Source organism: Mobula hypostoma, chromosome X1 (assembly GCF_963921235.1).
Source record: "Mobula hypostoma chromosome X1, sMobHyp1.1, whole genome shotgun sequence".
Taxonomy (NCBI): Eukaryota; Metazoa; Chordata; class Chondrichthyes; order Myliobatiformes; family Myliobatidae; genus Mobula; species Mobula hypostoma.
This window is the reverse complement of record NC_086128.1, coordinates 71,150,752-71,163,683: the sequence shown is the minus strand read 5'-3', so window position 1 is coordinate 71,163,683 and position 12,932 is coordinate 71,150,752. Positions and strand designations below refer to the sequence as shown.

The following is a 12,932-nucleotide window of genomic DNA, read 5'->3' as shown; positions in this document are numbered from 1 at the left end:
CTGGTGGTGTGGGTCCTGAGGCTCCTGTACCTCCTTCCTGATGGTTGAGAGGTAATAACTGTTCTTGAACCCAGTGATGCGGGTCCTGAGGCTCCAGTATCTCCTTTCTGATGGTTGAGGGGTAATAACTCTCCCTGAACCTGGTGATGTGGGTCCTGAGGCTCCTGTACCTCCTTCCAGATGGTTGAGGGGTAATAACTGTTCCTGAACCTGGTGGTGTGGGTCCTGAGGCTCCTGTACCTCCTTCCTGATGTTGGAGGGGTAATAACTCTCCCTGAACCTGGTGATGTGGGATCTGAGGCTCCTGTACCTCCTTCCTGATGGTTGAAGTGTAATAACTGTTCTTGAACCTGGTGGTGTGGGACCTGAGGCTCCTGTACCTCCTTCCTGATTGTTGAGGGGGTAATAACTGTTCCTGAACCTGGTGGTGTGAGACCTGAGGCTCCTGTACCTCCTTCCTGATGGTTGAGGGGGTAATAACTGTTCCTGAACCTGGTGGTGTGGGACCTGAGGCTCCTGTACCTCCTTCCTGATGGTTGAGGGGTAATAACTGTTCCTGAACCTGGTGGTGTGGGACCTGAGGCTCCTGTACCTCCTTCCTGATGGTTGAGAGGTAATAACTGTTCTGAACCTGGTGATGTGGGTCCTGAGGCTCCTGTACCTCCTTCCTGATGGTTGAGGGGTAATCACTGTTCCTGAACCTGGTGGTGTGGGACCTGAGGCTCCTGTACCTCCTTCCTGATGGTTGAGGGGGTAATAATTGTTCCTGAACCTGGTGGTGTGGGACCTGAGGCTCCTGTACCTCCTTCCTGATGGTTGAGGGGGTAATAACTGTTCCTGAACCTGGTGGTGTGTGTCCTGAGGCTCCTGTACCTCCTTCCTGATGGTTGAGGGGTAATAACTGTTCCTGAACCTGGTGGTGTGGGACCTGACGCTCCTGTACCTCCTTCCTGATGGTTGAGGGGTAATAACTGTTCCTGAACCTGGTGGTGTGGGTCCTGAGGCTCCTGTACCTCCTTCCTGATGGTTGAGAGGTAATAACTGTTCTTGAACCCAGTGATGTGGGTCCTGAGGCTCCAGTATCTCCTTTCTGATGGTTGAGGGGTAATAACTCTCCCTGAACCTGGTGATGTGGGTCCTGAGGCTCCTGTACCTCCTTCCAGATGGTTGAGGGGTAATAACTGTTCCTGAACCTGGTGGTGTGGGACCTGAGGCTCCTGTACCTCCTTCCTGATTGTTGAAGTGTAATAACTGTTCTTGAACCTGGTGGTGTGGGACCTGAGGCTCCTGTACCTCCTTCCTGATAGTTGAGGGGTAATAACTGTTCTGAACCCGGTGGTGTGGGACCTGAGGCTCCTGTACCTCCTTCCTGATTGTTGAGGGGGTAATAACTGTTCCTGAACCTGGTGCTGTGTGACCTGAGGCTCCTGTACCTCCTTCCTGGTGGTTGAGGGGTAATAATTGTCCCTGAACCTGGTGGTGTGGGTCCTGAGGTTCCTGTACCACCTTCCTGATGGTTGAGGGGTAATAACTGGTCCTGAACCTGGTGGTGTTGGTCCTGAGGCTCCTGTACCTCCTTCCTGATGGTTGAGGGGTAATAACTGTTCCTGAACCTGGTGGTGTGAGTCCTGACGCTCCTGTACCACCTTCCTGATGGTTCAGGGACCTGAGGCTCCTGTTTAATTGGCTCATCACAACTTTGTGGGCCAAAGGGCCTGTTCTGTGCTGTAGTGTTTTGTGTTCAAAGTGAAGAAAACCTTTTAATTTCACTTCAGGAGAAATCACAGCTGTAATCCTTTCTTACATTTACCTCAGTGCCAGGGCTCCTCCCTCACCCCTGGCCCAGTGCCAGGGCTCCTCCCTCACATCTGGCCCAGTGCCAGAGCTCCTCCCCACATCTGGCCCAGTGCCAGAGCTCCTCCCCAGCCCTGGCCCAGCGCCAGTGGCCTCATGATGTAAGCAGCCAAGGAGGTGTTGCCTGTGTTTCTGCCTGGTGACGCACAAGTGCCGGTGTGGAGGGTGCTGCTGGACACAGTGCTGCTCTCTGCCTCTCTCTCTCTCTCTGCGCCTCTCTCTGCTCCCAGTGCCCGTGGGAGACTGGGAGCCGCAGCAGGGGCTGCCTCCCTGCCCGCCCCAGCGGCCGACCCCGCTGAGGACAGGCGCCGAGGAGGGGAGCTGGCGGGGCTGGGAGCCAGGCCCACGTCCCGATGCCTGTGCCAGGTCTGTGTTGGCTGCATTGCTGCCGGAGAGGGTTCAGCCTGCTGGGCCGGGACTATGGGGAGTCCGATACCGCCGAGGAGCTGGTGGCGGTGCGGCACCAGCCCGTCAGGACGGTGAGTGTGCTGGGGCAGGGGGGTGCGGGGGACGGGAGCGGCGTTAACCCCTCACACGCCCCCTTCGGCCCGTCAAGTTGATACTGGCTCCCGGTTCTCCTCCCAGCTCCCTTTCGAACGCGGCAGCTGCCGTCCCCTCCTGTGCCCCTCAGCTGTGTTTTCCAATACAACCATCTCTGTTTTCAATACTTATCATCTAGAAACGGTGGTCCCAAACTGTGGCCCTGTCATTCGCGTCACTAGCCAGCTGCGTCCCTAGATAAATCAGAAAAATCTCTTCTCCACAGGCTTCTCCCTCCCCGAAACTGCAGCAGTGGCCCAAAGCAGTGTTTACAGATGCCCATCGTGACCTTCCCAGCTGTGTACACTGCCTCTGTTTACAGAGCCGGCAGTCCCACAGGCGTCCGCAACCTGACTCCTTCCGCTCGAGGCCAGCCAGCCGGACGGTTAGCAGGGGTCGGCCGCGGGGCTGGAGGCTGTGCGGGGAGGGAGGGAGGGAGACCGGGAGATCCCAGCAGAGTGCCGGCCCTTCGGCCCGCGACATTGGGCTGGCCCTCTAACCTGCTCCCAGGCCGGCCCAGCCCTCTCCTCCCACATATCTGGCGGCTAACGGGAGCGTTTTTAAAGGGGGAAAAGCCACTCTCTCGACCGGAGGAGTCCGGCCCCAGCGGTGCGAGCGAGGTCACACAGACTGGGCTTGCAGCGGATGCCCGTGACTTTGCCCGTGCCCCGCCGCGCCCTTCGCTCCCCGCAGAGCGCTGCGGGTCTGATCCGCGCAGCCCGCCGGCACTGGCTTCAAGTGACACGTCCCCATCTCACCAGGGTCTGAGGCCGGCCAGCTACCCCCACCCTCCCCGCCTGGTTTAGCCCACCTGTCGAAGCAGTGCGGCCCGCGGTCGCGTGTAAACCGCGACTTGGAGCCGCAGGTGAGAGGCTGAGTGCCCGGTAAGGACCAGAGGTGAGTGAGCTGCCCCCAGAATGGACAGGACAAGCCCCTTCAACCCGAGGTCCTACCCTCTCCCCGGACACCCCGGACACTGCAGACATAGGCCTCCGTTTTTCTATCATCCATCTGCTAGCCCAGGTCTAGGAGTCTCTTAGATATCTCCCTCCCTCCAGGGTTTCAGGGAGACGGCTTTTCTTTGGCCTCCAGATTCTTAGTCCTTAGTTTAGTGTAAGTATTCAGGGGGATGGTTAAGGTGGAGGAATGGTCCTCCTGGGAGATGTTGGGAAGATGACCACGTGGTCACGTGGGTTGACAGAGTGGTTCAGCAGGCATACGACACGCCTGCCTTCCTTGGTCAAGGGACAGAGTTCAAAAGCCAGGAGGTTGCGTTGCAGCTTGGTAAACCTGGAGTTAGGCCGCACGGAGGTCTGGCCGGCCCACCCGGGGGGAGGACGGTGGGGGGGTGAGGGAGATCGTCGAGGCTTTGGAGAAACTGCCGAAGCAGTTTACTCGGGACGATGACAAACGCGGTGACGTCTGCAGGTGCTGGAAATCCAAGGCCTTGCGTACAAACCGCTGGAGGGGGCCCGGTGGCCCTCCACGGAAATGGATGAACAGGTTGGTTCGTTTCGCAGATGCTGCCTGGCCCGCTGAGCTCTTCCAGCACTCCCTGTGCGTTGCTGGGATGCTGCCTGGTTTAGGCGGCGTGTGCTGTCACGAGAGGCTGGATAAACTTGGGGAGTTTTCTCTGGAGTGTCGGAGGCTGAGGGGAGATCTGATAGAGGTTTGTCAGATTATGAGAGGCCTAGATCGAGTGGATGGCGAGTGTCTGTTTCCCAGGGTCGAATGAGTGGTTAGTTTCAAAGGAGGTGTGGGGGGCAGTTTTTTTTATACTCTGAGAGTGGTGGGCGTCTGGAATGAGCTGCCTGTGGTGGTGGTGGAGGCTGATACATCGGGGACTTTTTGGAGACGTTTAGATCAGCACATGAATGTGAGGGGAATGAAGTGATTGTGGACATTGTGTAGGCGGAAGGGGTGAGTTCAGCTGGTTGTTTGATTACTAATTTATTTCGTTCAGCACAATATTGTGGGCCAAAGGGCCTGTTTCTATGCTCAGAGTGTATCTGACTCTCCCAGCACCCCTGGCAGTGTGCTCCACACACCCACCACCCTCTGTGTAACCAACACCCCCCCCCACTGCACTTTCCCCCAATCACCTCAAAATTATGCCCCCTCGCTTTAGCCATTTCCACCCGGAGAAGAATTCTCTGGCTCTCCACTCTCATCATCTTGTCCACCTCTATCAAGTCACCTCTAACCCTCCTTCGCTCCAAAGACAGAAGCCTTGGCTCACTCAACCTATCCTCATAAAACCTGCTCTCTAATCCAGGCAGTATCCTGGTGAATCTCCTCTGCACCCTCTCTAATCCAGGCAGAGTCCTGGTAAATCTCCTCTACACCCTCTCTAATCCAGGCAGCATCCTGGTGAATCTCCTCTTCACCCTCTCTAATCCAGGCAGCGTCCTGGTGAATCTCCTCTTCACCCTCTCTAATCCAGGCAGCATCCTGGTGAATCTCCTCTGCACCCTCTCCAATCCAGGCAGCATCCTGGTGAATCTCCTCTTCACCCTCTCTAATCCAGTCAGCATCCTGGTGAATCTCCCTCTGCACCCTTTCTAATCCAGTCAGCATCCTGGTGAATCTCCTCTGCACCCTCTTTAATCCAGTCAGCATCCTGGTGAATCTCCTCTGCACCCTCTCTAATCCAGTCAGCATCCTGGTGAATCTCCTCTGCACCCTCTCTAATCCAGGCAGCATCCTGGTGAATCTCCTCTGCACCCTCTCCAATCCAGGCAGCATCCTGGTGAATCTCCTCTTCACCCTCTCTAATCCAGTCAGCATCCTGGTGAATCTCCCTCTGCACCCTCTCTAATCCAGTCAGCATCCTGGTGAATCTCCTCTGCACCCTCTCTAATCCAGTCAGCATCCTGGTGAATCTCCTCTGCACCCTCTCTAATCCAGGCGGCATCCTGGTGAATCTCCTCTGCACCCGTTCTAATCCAGGCAGCGTCCTGGTGAATCTCCTCTGCACCCGTTCTAATCCAGGCGGCATCCTGGTGAATCTCCTCTGCACCCTCTCTAAAGCTTCCACGTCCTTCCTGGCCAGAACTGAAGACAACATTCCACGTGCAGTCTAACTGGCGTTTTATTGAAACATTATCTCGTGTCTCTTGGACTCAGTCCTCTGACCAACGAAGGCCGACACACCACCCACCTTCTCAACCACCCTATCAACTTGCGCTGCCCCACTGGGAGATCTGTGGACCCCCCCTGCCCAGATCCCTCTGTACCTCTGCACAGCCAGGAATCCTGCCGTGAACCCTGTATCCAGACTTCCTAAGTGAAACACGTCACAGTCGTTTCTGTGCTATCTCAAAGAGACCCTCCTCCGCTTGCTTTCCATTACCTCCAGCCGAGATACAGGATGAGTACAATGGGCCGAATGGCCTTTTCTTGTGCTGTTTGAATCTGTGGCTGCGGTCAGGAGAAATTTCTTCAGCTGGACCATGTCTAATCTCAAGGGGCCGTCACTGGCTGAAGAAGAAAGCGCAGATGTACAAATTCTAAGATAGGACAAGGGAAAATTCCAGGGCAGCATAGAAGAGAGACAAACTGTGGACCGACATCTTTTCTAAATGCACCAACTTGCACGACTATCCCTCTTCCCACCCTGTCTCCAATAAAAATGCCAGTCCGTTTTCAGTTCCTTCCCCACCGCCGCATCTGTTCCCAAGACACAGTTTCTCTTACTAGGACATCAGAGATGTCCTCCTCCTTCAGAGAATGGGGGTTTCCCTCCCCCCGCCATTGACGCTGCCCTCACCCGCGTCTCCTCCATTTCCGGAATATCCGCTCCCACCCCATCTGCCTGCTGCCTTAACGGTGATAGAGCTCCCCGGGAGCCAGCACTCCACAACCCCCACCATCTCCAAAGGGATCTACCACTAAATACGTCTTTCCCTTCCCTCTGATTTCCACAGGGATCGCTCCCTCTGTGATTCCCCTGCCCGCTCGTCCCTCCCCACTTCCCGGCACTCGTCCCCGCAAGCGGGAGGAGTGCGACGCCTGCCCACTCACCTCCATTCAGGGCCCCAAATTTTCCTTCCAGGTGAGGCAACACATCACCTGCGTATCTGCTGGGGTTGTCTGTTGTGTCCAGTGCTCCCGATGTGGCCTCTACATCGGTGAGGCCCGTCGTAAAGTGGGGGGGGGGGGCGCTTCGTCCGAGCACCCCCCCCCCGACTCCATCCACGACAGGCAGAACTTCCCAGTGGCCCAACATTTAAAATCCAATTTCCATTCCTGATCTAACGTGTCGGTCCATGGCTCCCTCCTGTTCCACAAAGGAGCCACCCTCAGGGTGGGAGGAGCAACGCCTGTCCCTACACCTCCTCTCTTGCCACCATTCAGGGCCCCAAACAGTCCTTCCAGGTGAGGCAACACTTCACTTATGAGTCTGTTGGGGTCATCTACTGCATCCGGTGCTCCCGGTGCGGCCTCCTCTACATCGGTGAAACCCGACGCAGATTGGGGGACCGATTCGTCGAGAACCTCCATTCCGTCCGCCACAACAGACAGGATCTCCCAGTAGCCACCCACTTCAACTCTGCTCCCCACTCCCATTCAGATATGTCCATACATGGCCTCCTCTACTGCCATGATGAGGCTAAACTCAGGTTGGAGGAGCAACACCTCATATACCCTCTAGGTAGTCTCCAGCCCCTTGGTATGAACATAGAATTCTCCAACTTCTGGTAATTCCCTCCCCTTCCCTTCCTCTATCCCTATTTCACTCTGCCCCCTCCCCCAGCTGCCTACCACCTCCCTCATGGTTCCACCTCCTCCTTCTACTACCCAATGTGTTTTCCCCTATTCCTTCTTCACCTTTCCTGCCTATCACCTCCCTGCCTCCCCTCCCCACCCCTTTATCTTTCCCCTTCCTGATTTTTCACCTGGAACCTACCAGCCTTCTCCTTCCCACCCTCCCCCCACCTTCTTTATAGGGCCTCTGCCCCTTCCCCCTACAGTCCTGACGAAGGGTTCCGGCCCGAAACATTGACCGATCGTTTCCACGGATGCTGCCCGACCTGCTGAGTTCCTCCAGCGTGTTGTGAGTGTTGCTTTGACCCCAGCACCTGCCGATTGTTTTGTGTTTACCTGATACTCCGTCTGGGTAGCCCCCAATCTGATGGCATGAATATCGATTTCTCCTTCCAGTTAAAAAAAAATTCCTTCCCCCTCCCCCTCTTCTTCCATTCCCCAGTCTGGTCTCTCACCTCTCCTCACCAGCCTATCTCCTCGTCCTTCCCTCTCTCCCACGGTCCACTCTCCTCTCCTATCAGATTCCTTCCTCTCCAGCCCTTCACCCTTCCCCACTCACCGGGCTTCACCTATCACACACACAAAATGCCAGATCGACAAATTTGCCCTCAAATGTGATTTCACCCATCACCTTCGAGCTAGTCCCCCCTCCTCCCCCCCCCACCTTTTTATTCTGGCATCTTCCACACCCCCCACCCCCGCCGCCTTCCTTTCCAGTCCCGTTGAAGGGTCTCGGCCCGAAACCTGGACTTGTTTGATCATTTCCACAGATGCTGCCTGACCTGCTGAGCTCCTCCAGCACTTTGGGTGTGTTGTTGGAGAGGGGAAAGGTTGGGCTGATCTAAATTTAGGTTAAAGTTAGAGATAAGTATCGCCTACATACATACTCTGAGGAGATTGGGCCGGGCAAGGCGCCCCACCCCGACCTTAACAACAGACAGTCTCCCGTCTGGCTGCATCATTGGGAGACACGGAAGCTGCAAGACATCGGGCCACAAGACCCTACAGAGAACAGTAAAAACCGAGAGGATCACTGGGGTCTCCCTCCCCCTGTTTGGGATATTTACCGGGAGCATTGCTGAGGGTCCCTACCACCCATCCCACAATCTCCCTGACCCACGACCATCGGGGAGGAGGTACAGGAGTGTCAGGACTAGGACTGTCAGACTGAGTAACAGCTCCTTCCCTCAGGCTGTGAGACTAATGAATACCCGGCCATCACCGGGGTCTCGTCACTGGGACAGTGAGCTGTTTACTGTTTACCTGTGCTGGCACGCTAGATGCATTTTGAATTACATTTTACTAAGTTATCTGTGGTAATATTTTGTTTCGTGCGCTGTGCGTGGTATACGTTGTGTGGGGGCACCATGGTCCGCAGGAACATTGTTTCGTTTGGTCGTGATATGTGTACGGGCAGAAGACAATGAACTCGGCATGAGAGGGACAGCACAACACTGTGGGCTGAAGGGCCTGCACTGGGCGCTGTGGGTCCTGCGTCCGATGAGACCCGGAGCGCGCAGGGGGGAAGCCCCGTGCGGTCACAGAGAGTGGGTGAGGGTCAGGTCGGAACACGGGCCGGCCGAGCAGCACTACCCGCCGCACCACTGTGCCAATCGGTTCGCCATCCCAACATCTGTAGCCCACGTACCGTTCCCTAAACATTCCCAGCTCCTGATCCCATGTTCATAACTGTTTCTTACCCTAGTGGTGTGGGTCCTGAGGCTCCTGTACCTTCTTCCTGGTGTTTGAGGGGTAATAACTGTCCCTGAACCTGGTGATGTGGGTCCTGAGGCTCCAGTACCTCCTTCCTGATGGTTGAGGGGTAATAACTGTCCCTGAACCTGGTGGTGTGGGTCCTGAGGCTCCTGTACCTCCTTCCTGATGGTTGAGGGGTAATAACTGTCCCTGAACCTGGTGGTGTGGGTCCTGAGGCTCCTGTACCTCCTTCCTGATGGTTGAGGGGTAATAACTGTCCCTGAACCTGGTGGTGTGGGTCCTGAGGCTCCTGTACCTCCTTCCTGATGGTTGAGGGGTAATAACTGTCCCTGAACCTGGTGGTGTGGGTCCTGAGGCTCCTGTACCTCCTTCCTGATGGTTGAGGGGTAATAACTGTCCCTGAACCTGGTGGTGTGGGTCCTGAGGCTCCTGTACCTTCTTCCTGATGGTTGAGGGGTAATAACTGTCCCTGAACCTGGTGCTGTGGGTCCTGAGGCTCCTGCACCTCCTTCCTGATGGTTGAGGGGTAATAACTGTCCCTGAACCTGGTGCTGTGGGTCCTGAGGCTCCTGCACCTCCTTCCTGATGGTTGAGGGGTAATAACTGTCCCTGAACCTGGTGCTGTGGGTCCTGAGGCTCCTGTACATTCTTCCTGATGGTTGAGGGGTAATAACTGTCCCTGAACCTGGTGGTGTGGGTCCTGAGGCTCCTGCACCTCCTTCCTGATGGTTGAGGGGTAATAACTGTCCCTGAACCTGGTGCTGTGGGTCCTGAGGCTCCTGTACCTCCTTCCTGATGGTTGAGGGGTAATAACTGTCCCTGAACCTGGTGGTGTGGGTCCTGAGGCTCCTGTACCTCCTTCCTGATGGTTGAGGGGTAATAACTGTCCCTGAACCTGGTGGTGTGGGTCCTGAGGCTCCTGTACCTCCTTCCTGATGGTTGAGGGGTAATAACTGTCCCTGAACCTGGTGGTGTGGGTCCTGAGGCTCCTGCACCTCCTTCCTGATGGTTGAGGGGTAATAACTGTCCCTGAACCTGGTGGTGTGGGTCCTGAGGCTCCTGTACCTCCTTCATGATGGTTGAGGGGTAATAACTGTCCCTGAACCTGGTGGTGTGGGACCTGAGGCTCCTGCACCTTCTTCCTGATGGCAGCAGCAAGTACAGAGCATGTCCTGAATGGTAGGGGGCCCTGATCCATAGATCACCAGCCCACACCTCCTGGCCCTCACACCCGTGTTCAGCCTCCCTCGGCCTTGCCCAGTCTCCATCGCTCTTTCCCGGCCCTCACCCCCGTGATCAGCCTCCCTCGGCAATGGCCGGTCTCTGTCGCTCTTACTCTGATGACGAATCTCTTCCTGCCGCAGGTTCCTTCCGATCAGAGTGTGGGGGACCCCGAGATCCACGACAGGTAAGTGGTGACGTCCAGCAGCACTGCCTGCCAGCCCGGAGGGGGCACAGCTCAGATCTGGGTGTGTCCTCTTCCTTGGGAAGTCAGTGTGATTTTCCTCCTCCGTAACCCAGTCCCACCTCAATAAAGTTTAAATATTTTGATTCAGTCCAGAACCTCTGGAGGAAATGAGGCATCTGATCAACCAGAAAGCGAAAAGAGACTCAATAACTGTGGAAGGGGACGTCGTCATCCAAGGTGAGGATTGTGATTTCTATCGCTACTTCAAGTGAGGTCGTGTGAGCCAGGGCAGGAATCAGCTCCCAGTGCCCCAGAGTACCAGTGTCCCAGAGATTGTCATGATCCAGGCCCAGTGCCCTCCAGATCCAAAGTCCCAGTGCCCGTCAGTCCCAAAGCCCCAGAGTCCCAGGGTGCCAGTGTCCCAGAGACTGTCATGATCCAGGCTCGGTGCCTCCAGATCCAAAGTTCCAGTGCCCCAGGGTCCCAGGGTACCAGTGTCCCAGAGGTTGTCGTGATTCCGGCCCAATGACCTCCAGATCCCAGTGCCTCAGAATCCCAGGGTGCCAGTGTCCCAGAGATTGTCATGATCCAGGCCCGGTGCTCCCAGATCCAGAGTTCCAGTGCGCTAGTGTTTCAGACCCATACTGTGAACCAAGAAAGTAGGCTATTTTTCCCCAGTGTGTCTGTACCAGCCAGTGGACACCTATCAGCATAAATCTCCTCTTTATTCAGCTTCCCTCCCAGCTTCTCAACACCCATCTCACACCCCACCCAGCTTCCCCCTCACCTGCCAACCTGTCAGCTTGTCCTCCTCCCCTCCCCCAACCACCCAGCTTCCCCCTCACCTGTCACCTGTCAGCTTGTTCTCCTCCCCCATCCCCACCCACCCACCATCCCCCTCACCTGGTCTCACCTGTCACATTATCGTCCTCCCCTCCCCCACCCACCTACCTTCCCCCTCACCAAGTCTCACCTATCACCTTGTCCTCCTCCCCCTCCCCCACCCACCCACTCATCTGGTCTCACCTGTCACCTTGTCCTCCTCCCCCTCCCCCACCCACCCACTCACCTGGTCTCACCTGTCAGCTTGTCCTCTTTCCCCTCCTCCCCCCCCCACCTGTTTATTCTGGCTTCAGCACCCCCACCCCCAATGAAGGGGTCTTGGCCCGAAAGCTCGACTGTGGAGTTCTCCGAGGGGTAGAAGGTGGCGGTAGGCAACGGATGTACATCCCGTCCTGGCACAAAGACTGGAGACGAGAGGTCTCACGAGGTAGCCAAGCGGCTGACAAAAGCTGGAGGCGTTGCTGGGTCGAAGGTTTGCTTCCGAGCCGTTAGGAGGCCAGGTGTGCTTCCAGAAACAGCGGCAGGCGAGGGGGCTCTGAGAAAGGCAGGGTTGAGAGGGGCAGGGGAACTGAACGCTCTGCTTGGAGTTCCGGGGACTGATCGGCTGCCTGTCTCTGCCTCCCCCCAGGCTGGCTCTTCCTACAGCTGCCCACCGGCACGAAGGTGCCCTGGCCGAGGGTTCGGAAACGCTGGTTCGTGCTCACTCAGGACTCGCTGGACGTCTACAGCAGCAACACTGCCAGCGCCGGGCGGCTGGGCTCCATGGTGCTCACCAGCCTGTGCTCGATCCGAGGGGCCGGCAGCAGCTGCTTCAGAAGGACAGGTACAGCATCGGGCCGAGAGTCCCACAGCCCAGGCCTGCGGTGGGAGCGTCGTGGGGCTGGGGTGCCATCCTCCTGGGTCCGGTCCCCACCCGCCTCGCTGGCTTAACACACCCAGCTGCACCAGCAAAGCTGCTGATAAGGAAATCGGCTGCCGTCCAACTTCCTGATTAAACAGCTCACCACTGCCCCGGAAAAAATCCCAATGTCAGAATCAGAATCGCCATATGCCATTAAATTTGTTGTTACGCAGTAGGTGGCACTTTGTAATGCACCATAATTAAAACTGTAAATTACAGGAAGTATATATAGAACACAGAATATAGAAATTTACAACACGCTACAGGACCTTTGACCCACAATGTTGTGCCACCATGTAACCTACTCTAGAAGCTGCCTAGAATTTCCCTACCGCATAGCCCTCTATTTTTCTAAGCTCCATGCACCTATCTAAGAGGCTCTTAAAAGACCCTATTGTATCCACTTCCCCCACCGTCGCTGGCAGTGCATTCCATGCACTCACCACTCCCTGTGTGGAAAACTTACCCCTGACATCCCCTCAGTACCTACTTCCAAGCACTTTAAAACTCTGCCCTCTCGTGCTAGCCATTTCAGCCCTGGGAAAAAGCCTCTGACTATCCACACAATCACTGCCTCTCATCATCTTCTAAACCACGATCAGGTCACCTCTCATCCTCTGTCGCTCCAAGTTCACTCAACTTGTTCTCATAAGGCATGCCCCCCAATCCAGGCGACATCCTTGTAAATGATTAGTGCTTAAAATAGTAGTGAGTTAGTAGTGAGTTAGTGTTCACGGGTTCATTGTCCGTTCAGGGATATGATGGCCGAGGGGAAGAAGCTGTTCCTGAATCATTGAGTGTGTGTCTTCAGGCTCCTGTACCTCCTCCCTGATGGCAGAGGGGAAGAAGCTGTTCCTGAATCGTTGAGTGTGTGTCTTCAGGCTCCTGTACCTCCTCCCTGAT

The 12,932-nt window shown here is 56.0% G+C and overlaps 1 protein-coding gene across 2 annotated transcripts in view; it reads left to right on the top strand.

Annotated features, from left to right (window-relative positions):
- The first annotated feature begins 2,065 nt into the window (after positions 1 to 2,065).
- plekhh3 (pleckstrin homology, MyTH4 and FERM domain containing H3) overlaps positions 2,066 to 12,932 on the top strand; it is a 55,398-nt gene continuing 44,531 nt past the window's right edge. The window contains exons 1-4 of one of the 2 annotated variants that reach the window (XM_063037360.1): positions 2,066 to 2,333; positions 10,242 to 10,285; positions 10,434 to 10,522; positions 11,757 to 11,951. In XM_063037360.1, coding sequence (XP_062893430.1) covers positions 2,208 to 2,333; positions 10,242 to 10,285; positions 10,434 to 10,522; positions 11,757 to 11,951 — 454 coding nt within the window. In that variant the 5' untranslated portion in view covers positions 2,066 to 2,207. Of the gene's footprint in view, positions 2,334 to 3,768; positions 3,898 to 10,241; positions 10,286 to 10,433; positions 10,523 to 11,756; positions 11,952 to 12,932 lie in introns of those variants that run through there. The other variant, XM_063037361.1, reaches the window with a different exon arrangement.